The 20,553-nt window shown below is 39.3% G+C and overlaps 1 protein-coding gene across 31 annotated transcripts in view; it reads right to left on the reverse strand.

Moving 5' to 3' along the window:
- NRXN3 (neurexin 3) overlaps nt 1–20,553 on the reverse strand; it is a 1,015,491-nt gene that overhangs the window by 91,001 nt on the left and 903,937 nt on the right. For 16 of the 31 annotated variants that reach the window (XM_051806340.1, XM_051806317.1, XM_051806339.1 and 13 more), the window contains one exon: nt 16,758–17,065. In XM_051806340.1, coding sequence (XP_051662300.1) covers nt 16,758–17,065 — 308 coding nt within the window. Of the gene's footprint in view, nt 1–15,626; nt 15,977–16,757; nt 17,066–18,367; nt 18,428–20,553 lie in introns of those variants that run through there. The other 15 variants (XM_051806312.1, XM_051806313.1, XM_051806322.1 and 12 more) reach the window with 2 other exon arrangements.

Below are 20,553 nucleotides of genomic sequence, written 5' to 3' on the forward strand. Positions count from 1 at the left end.
ATACAATGTAATTCTCATATCATCATGAGGTGACAGAGGACAGTTACAATCTAGATGTGAAGTTTGTCATTGCCCCTCAAAGGAGAAAGCACAAAAAGAAAAAGTAGCAGGCTAGTATAAAGTAATTTACAACTAGATTAGAAGCTTACTTTCTCATTCATTCTCATGATTTCTCTTGTGCAGTTATTGGACAATTTATGCTTTGTTTAATTCTAGTTTGAACAAAGAGAGTCAGATTATTTCAATTTATAGCTAGCTATAGTTAGCTAGAGGTTTTCACTTCTTTATAGTCACTGCTGTGACTACTTTGATATGAAGTCACATGTGACTTGGCTTTGAAGTTAGCTAATAGGTGAGTGAGAGCATTCTAGACAGAGGCACAGAGTTTAACGAAGGCTGACTTAACCTGCTTCTCCTGTTTACACTGAATTTTAGACCAGCAGTTCTCATGGATGAGATGGGTTAGTCTGGAAAAAGAAAGAAAAACTGGATTACAGAAAACAGCAAACAACAAGTATGATTGACCAGAGGGAATTTTTGTAGTTCTGTAACACAAAACCAAAGCTAGGCAAACAAAAAAGTAACTGATTCTAAACAAATAAGTGCCAGTATTTTATATTTTGGGAAATATACTGCTGTTTTACCACGGCTAATTGAATAATAAACATCCTGAGAGGATTAAGTGTTTTCATAAACAGTGCTTGCAGGAACTTTAACCATGATAGCAGTTTAAGGCAGTCACTCATCATGCTCTGGGAACAGACCTCTAGGGACAGAATCCAAGAGAAACATAGCACACTCACGCAAAATCCACAAGCAGATGCACTGGGAAGGTAACAGTGTCCTCAGAAACCTCCTGGCTGTTCCATGATCTCAGCTACTGTCTGTTAAGCCTGTTGATCAAATTAAAACAAGCCCTGCAAGGCAGGTGCCTCCCACAAGGCAGGTGCCTCCCATTTTCCAAGGAAAGAGTTTCATCCTCTTTGCACTTTGCAAATCAGCTAGAAATGGAAGGAGACATCCTGTTCAAAGGGGGCAGAGATGTTACAGAGCCCCTAATATTTGTGAGACTCAGAAAAGCAATTCCATCTGGCTGAGTTTATATCAGTGGATTAGGTTTGTATTCAGCTGACATTAAAATAAACAAAAGATGGAAGCACTGAAGAAGCAGCAAGGAATTGTGGAAAGTTAACTGTATAAGGAAGGAGAAAGGCAGTGTGCTTTGATGTAATGGCAAGAGAGTGATGGAAAAAAAGCAAACACCAAAACCAGAACATGCAAACCAAGACAGAAAAGGTTAAGTCAGAGCCCTGGCAGTCTAACAACTTTACTGTGAATTCTTTGTGGGGGAGACAGCTGCCACTGATAGCATATAAACACTCCATAGGAAAGCAGTTTCAGAAAGCACAGCGGAGGTCATTCAGAAATGCTCCACATCTCAGAAAGCCTTTTTTAATTTAGAAAAAAAAAAGTCCAGAGTTTGACATAAATGGTTTTTCTTTGATTTGTTTTTCAGGTCTGCAGAAAGAGATGACACAGTACAGCCTGGAAAGCACGTGAGTTCATCTTTTTTACAGAAGCCTTGAGTGGCACACCAAGCATCTCAGCCTTAGTGAGAAGACCATGCAGATGTACCACTTGAGGTGTATTTTAATAAGAAACATTGAATTCCTAGGCAAGGAAATAACTAGTTTCACTTGAATTTTCTTTTCTAAAGAGCAAGAAATTCCTCAGAAGCCATAAGATTTTAATCTGGGACAGAAGGAGTAATGAATAAACTATCCTCATGGGATGCCAACATAGGGAGATATCAGTGTAAGAGGTCAAAGCCAAAGATAAGTTTAATGAAAACCCTTGACAACTAATGAAAATCTCTCACTGGTTCAAGAAGGACTTCAAAGTAGCAGAACTGTCACAGAAGGAATAGCAGTCCCAGAAATAAGTTATTAGGTGAATACACCTAGGGAAAAAGGATATTCAGCTGAAGCAAGTACTGCATCCCTTTGAAAGGTTTGGATCTGTATCTTCATTTGGCACTACAGAATGTAATGCCATGCAGAGAAACTTCAATAAAGCATTGCAAGGGCATTGAAAAGCCTTGCCATGTTAAGAAATAGCCTCGCTTATGACAAAAATTTCTGACTGACATAATGTTTTACTGTTGCGGCAGTGGTTGAAAATGTTGGCATCCCCACCAGAGGTTACTGTCCCTGCAGCAAGGGCAATGAAGAAGACCCGCATGTCCATTCCTCCACAGCTCCACTGCATGAAGTGTAACCTGCTCATCTAAAGGGGTTGGCACTTCAGCACAGGCTGTGACCCGAAGCAGCTCAAGTACATGTGTATGTCCTGATCTTCCAGATCTGCCAGGAGGCAGTTTAAAGAAGTGATCAGAGACATGTGAATGATGACCTACTAAATGGCAAATTTCAGTAAGGAAAGTCTTTGAGTCTCAAACATAGAATCTTTTCAGTCTCTTTGATTCTGCCACTAAAGTTGGCCACTTGCATTGCCTCTTCACTTGTGCCTATTTGAACCCCAGCTACCTCTGAAGACAGTTACAGTATAACCTTCTATCAATCATGTTAAAATGAGGTCATGTGTGAATCAATTAATCTAAGATAATAGACAATATTCCCTGTTTTTCAATAAGCAATGGGACAAGTTAATATGGAGAATGTTTAACACTGCCTAAGCTGAGTTAATTTAGACAGTTTGGACAGTGCTTCACTGTTGTCCAGAACTACCTGTCTTTTCTTGACAGAAAAATAACAAGAAAAAAACCCCAAACCACCTACTGTCTCTGTGGATGAAAAGAGCTTGCACGTGCTCACAAGATACACAAAGTATGGCCATGAAATGCAGATGGGGAGGATTCTCACTAATCAGTGCATATCATTTTGCATGTCAGAAGGGGCCATTGTTGAGGTAATGATCTTACTGAGATCATTTGATTATTCAGAAACCTTTTCTTAAATATCTGTTTTAGAGGTGTCCCGATGTAAGGACAGCTTGGTTAATTATTTCCTGCTTTGGTTTGGTTTTGCTTCTTGTTTCATGGCCATGTTGAAAGCATCCTTCATTGCCATTCCAAACTATTGCTGGTTTAGCTATGCATTATTAAACAATAATTAGGTGCTAACCTACAATTAACTGTGTATCTGTGATGAAAATAAACAATCCTTAGATACAATTTGTAAGGTGCTTCATAAAGAAATTTTGTTAGCAGCTGTTTTCATTACTGTTAGCATGCCTACACAGTGCTTCAGCAGGTGCCACAAGGTCTATCCCAGAGACTAAAGCCTTTGGGTAAGTGGATTTGAAACTCACCTGTTTGCCTTGCTACAGAAAAAAAGAATCACAGCCCTACCCAGTAAGATTTTGCTGAAGGGATTGCTTAAGACAAATCCTTCTACCTGGCACTATGTCAAAGGTATAACAGAATTCTGAGTTTTCCCAAATTACACACAAGTTGGAAAGTAAATTCTATGTCTAGTATCAGGAATGGCTGAACTTCCGCATACAGTCTGATGCCAAACAAGGTCAGTCAAGTTAAAATTGGCTTCCTGATGCTGCCATGTGGGCTGCAGCCCAAATTTCACTGCCCTGTGCAAAGGAAAATCATGCCAGATACATTAAAATAGAGCAGAAATAGCACCTGGAACAACATGATCTGGTTAAATGAGCAATCACTACAAGCAGTGATCAGGAAAAACACAGTCCCACTACAGACACCATACTAGAGTTACAGGACAGTCCACATTTAACTTCTCCATATCTCTTCCAGGATATTATGTACAACTTCCAGTAACAAGTGCTTATGATCACACTCTTCTTCAGTGAAGCAAATTTTCTATTAGAATATTGCTTGCATTTTCAGAAGGGAAAGCAATGTTCATAAACACATCCTCCCTTTTATTATCCTACAGGTTTTAGAACTGGTCACCACATTTTCTTATATGAAGATTTACAATAAAGAAATTTTGGTTCTAGTAACAGAGAGTATGGCCATTCCTATTAACTGATATCTTTGGTAATTTTGAAGCCATAATTCATATTATGGCTTTTATCATAGTTTTATCTGCACATCTCAAGTCAGAAAATGTTATTTCCCAGACCTCACACTTTCATGAAAGTAAACTTGAACAATTAATGCATGAATGATAAGAAAAAAAAAACCCTAGCAAGTTATTAATTCAGCTTTACATCTGCAAAATAAAAACCAGCTCTCCTCTTTTTCAGAAAGTTGGGGCTTTTTGTTTGTTGGTTTTTAATTTTGATTTTTGGTGGGGGCTTTTGTTTGTTTGTTTGTTTGAGGGGGTTGGTTTTTTGGGGGGGAGGAGGGTGGTTTGGTTTTTTTTTTCTCTTTTAAATGGTCTTCCTGGACATCAAAAGAGAAGAGAAATGACAGGGTCCTGGAGTGATTTTTCTTCTAAATTCCTTGTCTTCTATAGATGAATTTGTAGGAGACTGCTGAATAATGCCCTGACTTGAACCATGATGAAGTTATGATTTAGCCCTAGTCTAAACTCCATATAAGTCTACAGTAAAAGGTATCAGCCATATAAATAAAATATACTGATAAAAGAAGAGAATTTCTGGCTCAAAGAGATGTAATTAATAAGTGCATTTCTGAATTCTAGGTAAAGTATATAGGTGTTTTGAATTAATATTCATTATTTCTCCCCACATCCTTTGTCTGAATTTATGGACCATTGCAGGTGGATGGGCTCTTGAGCTGCAAAGCTCTCAGATGCCAAGGCTATATTCCTGACAGATATTGCAAATGTAACTTGCTAGGTGGAGCTTAGTTGTACCCATGGATAATAGTAATCACTCCTCTTGTTTTCGCTGTTATGTCCTATTGGAAAAAATGGGGTACAATACTGCCCAACCACTATCACCTTTCACTGCCACCACAGAAGCTACCTCTCAGCTTTAGAAAGACAAAAGAGGAAGGAAAGAACAGCGAACAACAGAAAAAAATTTCAAAAAATGAAATCCCCAAATCCTCCTGACATTCAGCTACAACTGTCATTAAACCAGGTTAGAATAGAAGAGAAAGAGTCAATAAATTCCAAGTGACCAAACCTGACAGAAGCAGAGGGACAGGCAGCCTGTGCCATGCCCCCTCTCCACCTCTAGAAGGATCCTTGGTGTTGTAAACTGTCATTTACATCCTCTGCCCTGTTCAGTCTGCCCTCACTTCACCCTATTTTCCCCCTCACAAGAGAAGCCCTGATGTTATGAAACTTTCTGGTTTTCTCGCTGACTTTGATACCTAGAGTTAACAACTACAATAGTAAGCAGGAGAGCACAAATGCCTGCAGCAGCATTGCAGCAGAGTTGCATCAGAAGAGCTTCCTAAGCCATGCCAAAGGAAATCTGGCCTTTTGCAAGTGAGAGGGCAATTCAGACTCAGAATCTGAACCAGGGACCTACCTTGAACAATGTAACAAACCATCACAAAAGAGCAAGACGCAGACTGCAGGGCTACAACTCACTCCTGTCGATACAGCATTTCCTAAGGCCAAAGTGAACATTGCAGATCCTGGTCCTTAACAATCCATAGCCAGGCTCTCACACTCCTTTCCAGTTCATGACAACTTCCTCCCTCCTTTCCTTCCAGGAATCACATGGAGCAGAAGCTAATGCCATTTCCATGGCTTCAGTCAAGAAAGGACAAAATAAATGACTTGCAAATATTGGACATTAGCTGAGAGGCATCCAGAGAGACACTAAGCCTTTTCACAGCAGATTGTAAGTGGTTCCCGCTTCTTGCCAGGGCAACAAATTCTACAGCCAAGCAAGCGGAAATTTTTCTGCTGTGCTTGAGTCCATAAGCAGGACTAAAACAATTTCAGACAAGCAACAACACCTCACAATGAGTCAGATGTGGGGGTGGAAGAAGTCCTCTCCACACCCCTCTTTCTTCTTTCTATCTTTCCTTTCCACCTTGGCACTCTTATTTATGTCTAGCAGCTGGAAATCCTGCTGATTCCCAGCACCCACACACAGCTCTGTTACAGAGCGGGACCAGCTGCCCAACCTCCTGGCTCTGGAGGAAGCCCAGAAGCTCTGTTGCATAGATTCTCCTCTAATGCTGTTAAAGCTGGATGCCTTCAGGAACTCCAGGGGGTCAGGCAGTATATTCTGACCTGCCTAGCATATCTGTATTTCTAAATTTCATTCTCACTAATTGCTAAATCTCAAGACAAGACAAGCAGGTGACAGCAATAGCCACCTGAACAGCTATTGCTCACAAACTTAAGAACAAGAGTTAATTGTGCGAGTCTGAAGTGTGACAGAGTAAATGGCAATGCATTAGGCAGTGAAAGGACAATTTCAGTAGATATATAAACTGGGAAACATATATGGGACAAATGTGAGGGGAAGAGTGGCATGTATTAGGAGCACAGAATCAATTTTAGCTTGTTTTTCTATGAATATCTCTAATGAGGCTGTGAATATAACAATGAAACAAACACGGGCACTAGAAACCTACCTGCTAATTTAAGTGTTAATACACACAGCATTGCTCTAGCAGAGAACAGCAGGATTAACCACTGCCTAAATGCAAACAATTTGGAGCTAAGACAGCAATGTGTGAGATTTGGACCCTAAACATATTTGCAAGACTGCAGCCTACTCCATGAAGCAAGAGGGCATTATGCTAAAATACCCACAGCAAAGAGTAATAAACAGAGTCTCCAGGAAATACTGGCCCTATCAAAAAATGCTTCTATAGCATAGGTATCACAGATCACAGAATGATATGGGTTGGAAGGGACCTCTGGAGGTCATCTAATCTAAACCCCCTACCAAAGCAGGTTGACCTAGAGCAGGTTGCACAGGATTAAATTCAGGCTGGTTTTGAATATCTCTAGAGAAAGAGACCTGGCAGCCTCTCTGGGAAGCCTGTTCCAGTCTCTGTCACCCATACTGTAAAGAAGTTCTTGCTCATATTCAGATGGAACTTCCTCTGTTTCAGTTTATGCCCATTGCCCCTTGCCCTGTCACTGGGTACCACTGAAAAGAGTCTGGTCCCATCCTCTTGACACCCATCCTTAAGATACTTTGTATGCACTGATAAAATCCTCTCTCAGTCATCTCTTAATCTCAAGCAAGTCTGTTCCTTTATTACAGCTACTCCTTTCTATATTCCTCTGCTCAAAGGGAAGAAAAAAATAAGGTGTGACCTCTTAATTACCACATCTTTAAGAAGATCCCAAGTAAACAAGTCAATTGGAATCCAATCCTACTCACTCACAAGACAGGTCTTCTACTTAAATCTAATTTATATGCATTCAAAACATCCGTTTCTGTTTTTACCAAAGCACAGAGTACATTTTCTGCTCTATGCTATACATGTCTTTAAAATCAAACTGGAAATACAGGGTCTCAGTACCACTATGAAAGACCTCAGCCAAGGAGCAGGGAGGAGGGAAAGAGAATATAATACCTGATAAAATTTACAAGGTATTAGCCATACTATCAGAATAACGCCTCTGAACTTGGTTGTGAGATAGACCAGTGACCTTTATTTTACTAAGCAGGGAAAGTAAAGTACCCTTTAGAGAGTAGATTTGTTGACAGATGCTCAGTGAACTGAGTAAGGCTTAGAAAACTGTAAATAAATAAGTAAGGCTTAGTATCTCCTGGCTTAGGACCCATATCCAGCCTGCTACAGCCTTTTAGTTTTCTAGTTAAAGTGCCACAACCCCAAAGCAGCTTGGTAGCTCACTTCCCTCTGAAAGACGCCTGTGTTCCACTTGCTGTGGCCTGCCCCATTCATCTTCTCACCATCAAATTTGCTCTTACCTCTCACTTCCTGCATTAAGTTCTTCTAACAGGAGGATAATATATTAGAGGAATAATAATAACACTGATAACAATAGTCTAAGAAATACATATTTCTTTCTCCATATTTCCCCTCGTTTGATTAGTCTCCTAGCAAGAGCAGCATTAATCACTGGGACAACAGACAAAAGATAAAGACCAATTTGAATTTTGCTGTGTGCCACTGAGCGTGTATGTGTGTGCTCAGGCAGGAGGGAGGGCGGCCACAGGAAAATCTGTCATTTTGTGTATTTATGCTGCTGGAGTCAGTCAGGACTGGTTCTCCATTGTTACCACAGATTAAAATCATTCATGTCCTTATACTTTCATTGGAGGTCATCTTCCAGGAAAAAAAAGTTATGATGACCATGTTAAATTCAAGCTATTTCTGCAAATATCCATGTATGGCTTGGACACTGAGGCTATTGCTTGGATGTCAGAAGAACACAATATTGAGCAATTTTTTGTCCTTACCTGACCTGATGCTTTTTACACTAAGAATGACTTTTCCTACTTTGAAGCAGTTACTGGAAAAGAACTGTTGCATGTGAGAGGAAGAGGTGCATTTTAGATGATCTTAGCATGAACGAGTGATCCCAGATCTGCCTGACTTTGAACTGCCATGGAAGAAGCCATGGGTCCTCAGATGTCACTGCCAGTAGTTCTACTGAACTGAGTCCCTGCTAGCTTGGAAAAATAAAGGGCTTTATCCTTGGTAAAAATGGAGTGTGGAACAAAGCAAAGATTAAAAAGTAGAAGAGCAGTTACTAAGCCATAGGATACGAGTTTGTCTTTTCCCAAAACCTTTGTCTCTCCAAAATACAGTTGCTAGAAGCACCAGCCTACCAGCTCTAGCCATGTCACTCTCCATCTTGAAATCTTGCTTTTTCTTTCCCATATCTCTATAACACAGATGTATCTCATCCTCAGGATCTTAGTTCCTTGTCTACCCCTCAGTATTCATCCTTTCTCTGCCCACTTTGATACATTTAGCCATCAGAGCATTTTCAACATTTCCTACTCTTTGGTTCATCTCTCCTAATAAACTACCGGCATTCCCAGGAAGTGTCCTTATCCACAAATCAATCTCCTTAGCATACCCAATTTGAGATACAGTAAAATGGACAACACAGCATCAGTGGAAAACTCTAAAAACAATTAATAGGGAAGAGGGTCCCTTCACTAGTCATTTTAAGGGTGAAAAGCCAACAGACCATACTTTCTCCAAAAACCTACTGTAAGAAAAAGCGAAGCATTTACATCCCATGCAATACCAGAGGAATTGAAATCCAGTTCCTCACCCCCTTGGATTTATTTTCCCTTTAAAATTTTGTGGAAACACATTCTTATCTTTCAGAATATAATAGAAGTAATTTTGCGATCAAAATGAACAACATCCCACGTACTCATATGCCATCTAAGGGAGGAGATAAAGCATTGGTGGTTGCATAGCATGTCTTGCTAATCACTACTTTTATGAGCTGTACTGTGACAGACATATCTTGCAAATCAGTGACAACTCATCCCACAGATGAAAAAGAAACTAACAGAAATCCTTCTGTTACTGCTGGTTAACAACACCATAATTCTACAGAAAATCCAAGGCATTAATTAGATGGTTTCAGAAAGCAGGTCTGTCACAACTCCACAGATGTGTTTCCAATTTCTGTGCATTCATTCAAATGAATGAGCTGGTAAAAGTAAGAGGTACATTCTCACCTTTCAGCCAGTCTTCTAAAAAAATCCAAACAAACAAATGAGATGGAACTATATGCTCTGGAAGTATTCTGGCAATGTCTGCAGCTTCTAGGCATTTCCCTGAAGTATATAAATAGCTAGTGGAAGAGATATGCTATAACAAAACATGAGCAAATCCTCCAACTATATTTGAGCTATAACCATTGATTCTACTTCATTTATTCCTAAGTAGTTGCTTTTGCAGTACTGGATCTCTTCATCATATATTGTCACCACACAACCACCCCAGAACAACACACTTGTCCTGTTCTTTCTTTTGGCTTGGGATCAAATGTATGGTCAAATTAGTTCCTGAGTACTATATTAATCAGATTTTAAAAGTAATCTCCCACGTGACTTTCAAGAATTCTTTTTGTCAGGGTAAATGACACAACTAAATGCACAAAGGGATACTGTGGTCTGAAAAAAAAAGTACACACCGATGTTATTAATGTTATTTTCTGAGAAATGTATGCCTACCTGCCTGAAGAAGGCAGGTATCAGTTTACTACAGTTGTTATTACAGCTTCTTATCCTTTTATTAAGGAAAACGGTGTGCTTTTCAGTCACCTAAAAGCAGGTAAAAGTTTCAATAAGTTCTTCATCAAGATTAAAAATAGAGAAAAAATCTAAAAAAATTATGAAATTCTAGAAAAGTGCTAGACCAGTTGCTTTCCCCTCCTCCCCTCCCCTCCCCCTTCTTATGCTGGGCCAAATCTTCATTTCCAAAATTCACAGTAGAGTACATGTGCCAAAAACACCAGTTTAGATTTTCCTGCAAGACCCAAATGATTGCTCAGATCTGCAAGTTAGAGGCAATATGATCTTAACCCTTGTATAAATGAATCAGAGAACTTGGACCGTCTGTAAACTATTAGACCAAAGAAATAAAAAGACAATATGGTTTCCAGCAGAACACACACAGGAGTGGTTGAAGTGACTATTTGACAATGCTACTATATAAAAACAGGTTATCCAAAGAATAAGTGTAACCTACATTTTGAGAAATCATACTATGTGTCAACTTGTGACTCTCAAGTTTGCCACATTCAATCAAATCCCTTCCTTGGAGTCAGGAGAGAGACATATCCATTTGGAGCTGACAATGGTTACTAAGTTAAATGTTCAAATACCACTGGTGATAACGTCAACAAATGACAGCATACACCGAGCATACACCAGCACATGCATGAGCTCTTTTACAAGCACAATATTCTTTATTACCATAATTGTGCTTAGCAGAAATACAAGGCTGAGTTTATTTTCATCATCAGTACTTGTCAGCACTTGGGAGCGTAGGCTGGAAAAATAATATTACAGTAAAATCCCACTCTTCTTTTGGATGGGTACGGAACTTGTGGCTCACTATGGCACTTCCAGAAAACTGGCTCACTATGGCACTTTCAGAAGTGCAGCACAACTGTCTTCTGTAAAAGTGGATGAAACAATGAAAATACAGGGTCATAATTTAGATTTTATGAGCTTTATAGGTAATCTGAGTATCCTGAACACTACATCAATAAATATAACTTAAACACACCACACCACTTGCACATCTAATGCTCACATACAGAAAATTATCATATCATATATGTGTTTCTGGTTAGATAGCTACTATATTACACACCAAAGATTCTGTATTTCAGTGCGCACTAAATCTATTTCTGTACTACATATTTGTGAAGTATTTAGAGGTCATTTGGTATTATTGAATTAGTAACTCTGTAACCTACATGAACAATAGTCTGCATGTAAATTTTCAATCCCACATTTGGATTCTTGCTTCCAGACTTTGCTTTCTTTCTCTGCTCAAAGCACGTTACCATTTAATCACCACAGAAGAGATGTGACTGTGAATAAGTAAATGCCATTTTATGAATGTCACTACAGCAATGCAGGACTGTAGTATAGGAGAAAGGATTCCACTCTGAAGCATGGTTAAAGTCTGGGGGCTTTGGTCTCTTTAAGAAAAAATAGTGGAGGAACCAGCAGAAAAGGAGGGATGAGAGCCAGACTGTGTAATTCTCAGTTGTACCAATGGGTCAGTGAAGTCAGTCGTTAAAGCAGACTCATCAAAAGCTCTTTTTTCATTAGAGCTTTGCAGTCTTGGGATGAAAATGTCACTAGTGACTTATAAGAAGCAAAAACCAAATTAAAGGCCAATTTCTTTCTCCACCAAATTATTATCTATGACTGTAAAAGAAAGTACCTAGGTAAGACCAAGGCTGAGACAATTTTATTTGTCTTACTGACAGTGAAAGTCTAATTAGACTGACAAATCTTCTGTGCTATTTTCCTTTGTGATATACACTGTAAGGAAGGATTTAGCCTGGAGCTGCACGTTATGGAAAGACATTAATCAAGATTATTGGACCCTCAATAGAAAACATAGTTAGAAGGCTGAAAAGCCTAATGGATAAAAATAAAGGTTGAGAACCTTTTCTAAGCCACGTCAATGGGCTGGACTCTCCATATGGACAATGGGCAGATCTCCTCTTCTATTCCATAGGGAGAACGTTCTGCATATAATATATCATACACTGTCATTCTATGGCTGTAAGATCATAGCTGAAAACATCCACAAGTAATTTATGCTTGTCACTTCAAGGTACAGTTTGAACAGTTTGGTGTCATTATCCTCATCTCAAGAGGTTGAGGCATGCCCTGGCTATGTAACAGGGCACATAGTTTCTGGTTCCTCATGGAGAGCATAACCAGAAGTCCATCAGTCCTCCCAGAAGGATTCTGATCTCTTTTTCACAGAGAAGTGTTTTATCTTGGGTCCCAGCAACCCATGCCATAGACCAGCATATTAGGGGCATGCCCTAGGTCAGTGGGCCTTAGAAGATTACATGGAAGATTACCTGGAGTGGTTCTCTTCTTGGATTTGCTGCACTGGATGTGTTTTGAATGGAAGATGTGTATCATGATACATGCTTTCTAGACTAGCTTTACTTACTAATTAACTTTAAAGATATCTTTGCACAAATTGTTTGAAAACTGAATGACCCAGCTGTGAACCAGACAGAACGTGCCACATAAAAGCATATGGAGAGTGTCCAAAAAAGCTTTGAACAGCAACTCACAAAAAAGAATTCTGACCACATAAGCAAGTGACATGGAAGCAGAAGCCAAGAGAATGAGTGTCACTTTAACCTGTTTTCACAGAGGTCTCCCAAACAAAAAATCCCTGTAGTACTTCATCAATAATTGAAGCTGTGTTCTAAATCAGGAAATAGGGACATGTGGGATTCCAAGACCTTTAACTAATGAAGTAACACTGTGAGAAATATGACAGTCTTGCAAGAATGTGATGTGGCTCAGTACAGTGACTCTTATCTAATAGCAGCTTGCACGGCATGCTACTGTACCACACTTAAAAGTTAACAGCTTGTCTTTGAGGTCTTTGTGGGGTAACATGGCAAAGCAGAAGTCCCTGAGAGGATATTATTATCACAGAAGAGTCTGGTGTGACAGGGCCCTGAGACAGGCAGCAAGAATTAGTACAACACGTCACTTCTGAACAGACTGTACTTAAATCCAGAACAAAACCATGTGTGAGAAAGTCAAGTCAGTGCTTCCACTCAGGAACAGCAGAGCACAAGCATCACTTGCGACTCACTGAAACAAACACAAATTGAAACACCTTTTTCTTCCTTATTTTCATTTAACAGAAAAGGTCAGCTCTTGTTATCTTCCTTCGAGGCCCCTCTGAATCACAAAAATTTTCCCAGCAGTAGAGCATAGCCATACATCTCAACTGTTTCTCACTCAAATCCTGCCTGTCCTCCACTGATCTGAGTTTCACTGCCTTGCAGAAATGTTAGTATAAATTAAAAAAAAAAACAAAAAAAAAATTAGAGACATTTCAAACGCTAATTTCATTGCCACTGGGTATTTCCTGCAATATTCTCTCAATTCCCTTTGTCTTGGTTGTTTGTCCAAGACTATGTACCATGCTTGGGATCTTCACAAACTGGAGCATGTCATTTGTCTGAACTAATACTGTGTATTTTTAAAGCCCTTCATTTTCCCAACTGTTTTAGTCTAACTGTGCTCTAAAATACTTCTGTCAGTACTCAGACTACCTAACTGCAGGAGGTATCTTAGTGTATTCTACAAACAAAAGATATCTTTGCACTTATCATGCTCTTCTGTACTTCCTTAACAAGTCTTGTATAAATCAAAATCCTACTGAAATTCCCCTGGATTTTGTATAACTTTGGGATTACAGACTTGCTATGCTGCACAAGCTTTATATGTGTTTCAAAAAGGAGAAGTTTTAGTTACTTACATATGAAAATGAGTAATACAAATAGCACAGATACTCTAACAGAGTAAGAATAATAATTCTTTACCCTGATTCTTGCTATGTTGCATTTTTTACATGTATCATGTTTGATATTTCCATAATGGGTCAGAACCATTCTGTGCCAAGAAATTTACATGTGCAGAATAAAAAGTACATTTTGAACCCAAGGAGTCTGTAATCTTAGTACAAAACAAGATATCACACATGGGTACAGAAACATGGATAATGAAATCAAAAAAAGTGACAACATGGATTGACTTGATAGACAGCTGCCTTAGACCATCATCAGCCTAACCTCTGACAACTTTCTGACATGCATCATGGAGACAGGAGAGTTCCATGGGATTGGAAGAACAACCTGTTGTTGACTTGTGCATGGTACCGGGAAGCAGAAAGATTCTTATGATCAAATATAAAGAATGAGTGAAAAAATGCTTGAATCATGCTGATCAGAATCAGGAGAGAAGAGGCTAAACTTCAAACAACCTTGAAAGCAAAGAAAAATTGTTCATTTCTGAACAGAAAAGAGAAGAGAAAGCTGGAACAAGGTAATAACTAACTGTATTTGTACTGTTCATAGCCTTAGGTAGCTATATTTTATGTTCCCCAACGAACAAACTTGTTCTATTAGATTTTTCCACCACTTAGATCTAAAATTGTAAGCAGGCGTGATGATGGTGATGTCAAACACAAGCAAGATAAAATAACCATTAGGTACCTGAAAAACCACGACTGGAGATACTGCCCAAACAGAAAAAGACAATTTCTTCTCACTTTCACCACACAAATAATGCAACTTAAGCTGACAGAATCAAATTCCACCAAAAGTAAGGAAGAAAGGCGAGCCATCTGTGCTGTGACAGCAATAAAATGGCCCAATATTGAAATGCAGAAAGTTGTAATAGAGGTACATATTGACCTTTATTTCTCTTTCAGCGGGTAGCATGAAGTGTCAAAGAGTTATTGCTTTAATATCAGCTGAGATGAGGCCATTTGTTGTGGTGCATGTGTATCCAGGAAATCGCTGCTCTAACCATGTTTTTAGAAGCACTTTGACACTTTATTAAATCTTCTTGATGCTCTTTCAGTACACGATGGTCTCTGCAGGCTGAGTTAGCTGCCATGTAGGCTAGGCAGGAAGCTTTCTGAAAGAGTTCCTCTTTAAGTAAGCCAGTGTTATTTCCAGCTTGACCCAGCCCAAAAAGGTCCAGTGCTCTCTCTGTTACACTGCTATAGCTAAACACAGTTCTGTTACCTTTAGAAATTATAGAGGGAAGGATAAGAACCACAGACTTTATACTTCTGGAGATGTAACCATACAAACATTTTTTCTAAAATTAGAACTAATCACCGCAGAGAAAGAACTGTAATTCTTTCAAAGTTTGTGACAAACAGTGACCAAACCCAGGCTAATTTCCCCTCATTTGGCTGAGACTTTATAAATCATCTATTGGGTTTTTGAGGCTACTAACTCAATTAATTCCAGTCCTGCTTCCATCTGGATTTACAGAGTACCAAAGGGGGCACTATTAAACCTTGGCTACGAATTAATTACTCTAATAGTTGTAAATTCTATGGCAGTCAGAGTCACAGAATAGTTGTGCTCGGAAAGAACCTCTGGAGGTCATCTAGTCCAAACCCCTACTCAAGTAGGGTCGCCCAGAGCCGGTTGTCCAGGACCATGTGCATATGAGTTTTGAATATTTACCAATATGAACACTCCACAACCACTCTGGGCAACCTGTGCCAATGCTCAGTCATCCTCACATTAAAAACGTTTCCTGACATTTAGAGGGAAAGTCCTGCGTTTTGGTTGTGCCCATTGCCTTTGGTCTTGTCACTGGGCACCACTGTTGTCTTTATACTCCTCCTTCAGGTATTTGTACACACTGATAAGACCTCCCATGAGTCTTTGCTTTTCCAGGCTGAACAGTCTCAGCTCTCTCAGCCTTTTCTCACATAAGAAATGCTCCAGTCTCTTAACCATTTTTGAGGCCCTTTGTTACAGTCTCTTCAGTAGCTCCATCTATCTCTTTAATGATTTCAAAACAAATGTTTCATTCTAGTTGATAACACGATAGTACATCCCTGAAATAAATAATTTTCAGAATCTCATCCACAGCTCAGATTGGTCATTTACAGGATTCTTTTCTTTGCACAGACAAGGAGAGCCAATTGAAGGTGTTTATTTCTAGTCAGTACCATATTTTGGCTGCTACAAAAGTGGTTCCAAAACCAACACATTTAGGGTTGAAATAACTACATTAACAAAATTAAGTCAGAACCTCTGAAATTAACTTTTTGTATGAATGATTTTTACAAAATAGGTTGGAACATCTACATTTTGCAAGAAACTGATCTTGATAGCATTCCATCAAAATTCTCTGCAGGAAGGCTATAAAGGGGAAATGAAAAATGACTCTAACTGGAAGTAATTCTCCATCGCTTTTCTCCTCATTATGAATGCAGTAGTACATACTGTCGTATTAATAAATAACCAACACCCACCCCCACCAAGCTTTGTAACTCTCTTAGGAATAGAATGCATTTCCCCACATAGGGAACTCTGGAAACAGTTAAAAGCATGTTCTTGCTCACAGTGGGGCAATCCTAGTTACAGAAATGGGGTTGCACTAGAATAAAAGCAAAATATGTCCCCATTACCCCATACATGTGCCATAACAATTCATCCAGCTGTTTGTTCACCAACACAGGAGGACAACATTTTTTTGTGATTTAGCCTACACAACATTGTTAAAATAAAGAGTTACGTGGAACCTGATTCAGAGAATATGACTTCCATGAACTTACAAGTGAGCAGCAAGACTAATTAAGAACCCAAGGAAATGCAGAAGACTAATTGACTCACCTGGATGCTGGGCGGCGAACGATTTTTCCGGGTCGTAGTGGTCGCCATCGTAGTTGTGGTTTCCATGACTGTAGTAGACATTTCTGGTGGCACAGAGGTTGTGGGTGTTGTTCCCAAGATGGATGGGACTTCCCCAACGAGTCGGACACTTCCATTGATTTTAATGTTGGGGTTGTTCTCCGCTGCCATGTTCAGCACTTTCAAGCCATTGTAATAGAGACCGGAGAGCTGGCCTTGAAAGAGACGCCCTCTGTCCTTCCCTCCTATGGCTATTTGCGCCTGGGTGTTGAAGATCGTTAACTGTCGTCCTAGTGAAGGGGGGTGAATAACATTATTGCCAGACATTTCCTTCACTTTGCATATTACACTGAACCCTGGCCAGAAATCACATACAAAAAAGAAGTAGATTTATTTTTGGTAGTGATTATGATGACTGTAGAGAGACAGTATGGAAATGTACTGCCTAAGGATCATTAATAAGGAAGATTATCCTGAAAGCAAGAACACCTAAACCCCCATACTTCAACATCCACTCACACATCAAAAGTCTGGAGGAGCTTTGACTCAGAAATTTGAACCCACTCTTTTAGACATGGACCCATTTTAAACTACAAATAGGACTTCATTATGTGGCCATTTTTCTACTATCAATTCAGATTACAGTATCTGTCAGGCTTTAGCCTTTAAATAAACCTTCTATTTTGACTGTTAAAGGATAGAATTAACTCATAGAGATACTTTTATTAATGTAATTGTTTTAAGGGGTGGCTTGAAGACAATAAAACATCAGAAAAAACTGATATGGTGGTATAAGGATTGAGTAGGAATCTTACGACACTATCAGCCATGAATTTTCACCTGTAAAGTTTGTGTTGTGAAGGCTCACAAATCAAAACCCAACAAACAGCAAATGCAAACATTTGTGATGTCTCTGAAAGAGCAAAGCTTTTGAAATAGTGAAAATAACAGCGCTCCAGACAGTTAAGCCCCAGAATGTCTAATGTGCGACTCCTCTCTTACAGATGGTGAAATTCAAACGGATGCGGTTTAGCAAGGTCACAGCTTGAGTGTTAAAAGTGGTCTAATATCATATGTAATAAAAAATGTATTTATTAAAAATAAATCTAGTAACAATTGCCAATTCACCTAGGCTTGCAGGATGCTCACATCACATTCAGCCTGGACTGCCCTATAAATACTGTTTATATCCCAGGCTGCACTAGTTGATCATGTTAAGAAATAAATTGCTTCATGAAGTGCAAAGGTAGTGCCTATAACTTCACTATTCCTCAGAAGATTAGGGGCATGACACCTGGAATTTGTTGAATTAGCAGACAATCAGACTGGACAGAGCTCAGAAGAATTATCAATGCAGCATCAAGTCAATCATCATTCAAATATCTTATTGTGTTTTCCCATTTTTATGAAGTTTAAAGGACATGTTCCCATCCCATTCCCACTCTCCAGTTCTCACTCGCCATTTTCTCTGTCTAGTCCAAGCTGATAAGAGGTGCAGAATGCCACCATGTAGCACAGCACAAGCTATAACCCACTGCTCATTCCTTCACAGCCAGTGGTTAGAGTAGATCAAAATATGAGGGGGAGCTCACCAATTTTGGTGGTCGTCGTGACGGGTCTTGAAGTCAAGTGGTGATGCGGTGTAGCATCATCTTATGGTGACAGGATAGACCACGGGGAAGAGAACGGGGACAAGAGAAGAAATGTATCTGAAAGTAGTTCTCGTCCCCAAAGAGGGCCCTAGCTAACTAAGTAACAGTGTATGGACAGGTGTAACATACAGACATGTGGAGGTGGGCTGCACATCCCTTGTGCTCCTCAGCCACAGATTTGTAAATGAAAAATTAGGACTTGATCAGGGTGGAGTAACTGCATTGATGAAGAAATGAAAAATAAAAATGGAAGGTATCCTTCCCCTGGAAAGTGTGAAACACCTGATGCGATATTCTGCATCTCAGGAGGTTTTAAACTTGCCAGAGGCAACATATGTCTATTAAAACATCAACAAACATGCACTGAAGCCACACATCCTCAGAATGTAAACAGAGCCTTTATTCTTGTCTATGAGGAAAATAGAATCCAATAACAGTATCTGTCAAGATATTCAGGCCTCTCAGCCCAGCTCCTCTCTGAGTCAGAGGAAATGGCACTGTACACTGTAGAAGGTCAAACTCCTTTCCCATACCATGTCCTCAGAGTTTGCTTTTCTTTTTCTGTCCTGTTTTCCTTTCGATTTTTTAATGGATATGCTGTAAGATCTTTACTACACCATCTTCCCTTCTTCTAATATGTTCCCTCCCTTTAGCACTATATTTCTGTCCATATTGTCCCTGCCCCTATGAACCCAGACATGTCACTCACCTCTATTCCCTCCTTCCTACCTCACTCATGATAAGAATGCCTAAAAGTAGAGGTAAGATGAGTAAAGAACTGGGAGTTATTTCACTAATCTTGAGATGTTATCCCTGAAAATGGATGGAAGGTACTGACAGTTAAAAGTTTATTTCCATTTCCATTTCCATTCATTTCTTCCTTTGAATCAATACTGAATCTTTGTTCATCTTTTGCCAAAGGGAAAAGGTGGAAGATAATGAGAATGGAGAATTTTTACTGCTCCAGGTAAGAGAGCTCCCCAAACCAGGAGAGAAAAGGGGCTCTCTCGCTTTTACTGGAGGATTACAACTCTCCTCAGGGTGTCATCTATTCTAACTCAAGATCATAGCACAGCTTTAGACATGTCTGTCATATCTCTTGCTTTATTTTCAAGAATGAGGAGTTAGTATATTACGGTTAAAAAAAAGGCCATGTTTCCAATTCTGGGCCTTCATCTGCGTCTTCAAATGTTGAAAGAAAGTGTACACCAAGGAGGTGACCCCATTCTAGTAAAAAAGGAACTTGGATTGTGTGGGGGATCTTCATTGTTTGTTCAGTGGTTTTCTAGACCAGGATTCATGCACTGCACCATATAGTTAATGCTACATGTAGCATTACTGCACTGCTACTAGAACTGTGTTTGCTAAAAGAACAATCACTTGTTGCAGTCACCTACTGGAATTCCTCATTCTTCACTCTAAGATGGTGTACATCCACATGAATAAAGACAACAGGGAAATGCATATGGAATGAGAAAATAACTGTTGAGAGAATATACACTTAATTCTGTCACCGCATGTCTCTTCTAATCATTTTTTGATTATGTTGATTGGAAGCCCTTTCTTCCTCTAAGTAAAATTTATTTGGCCACTGAATTTCATTCAGGAACTGTTTACATTAATAAATTCTACTAGGTCTGTAAGGACTGCAGAATTACAGTCCTTTTTTCCCCCAGAGAACTCTTCCTACTGCTATTTTAGTGTCATACTAAAGATAAATTATGACCATATTTTAAGTTTCTGAGGTGTTTTTTAAATATTTTGAATAGTTCAGGCTCTTGCTTCTTTGTTTGCTCTCTCATTGACTTCTTCATTTGGAAAACTGAATTACAATTAAAAATATTGCAGAGAAATCTTAGTGAAGTGTAACTTTTCTGTAGCACTAGAGAAAAGGGTCTGATCTTGCAAATCCTAATTCACACTAATAGTTCTTGCTTCAAAAGTGCAGCCACTTACATCAATGAGACTTTACAGGTAAGAGAGATTTGAATAATTAAGAACTTCTGGGATCAGTCCTTTTGATGAGATGCTTCTGGGTCTTTATTAGCACATCCAGTTGCAGAACAGGTAACATCTGTGCCTTAGCAGACACCAGGTATTCTGCTAAGGAAATCTGCTGGATTTAT

The sequence above is a fragment of the Manacus candei genome, unplaced genomic scaffold (assembly GCF_025592945.1).
Source record: "Manacus candei isolate 608988 ecotype Guabito, Panama unplaced genomic scaffold, ASM2559294v1 h1tg000067l, whole genome shotgun sequence".
Classification (NCBI taxonomy): Eukaryota; Metazoa; Chordata; class Aves; order Passeriformes; family Pipridae; genus Manacus; species Manacus candei.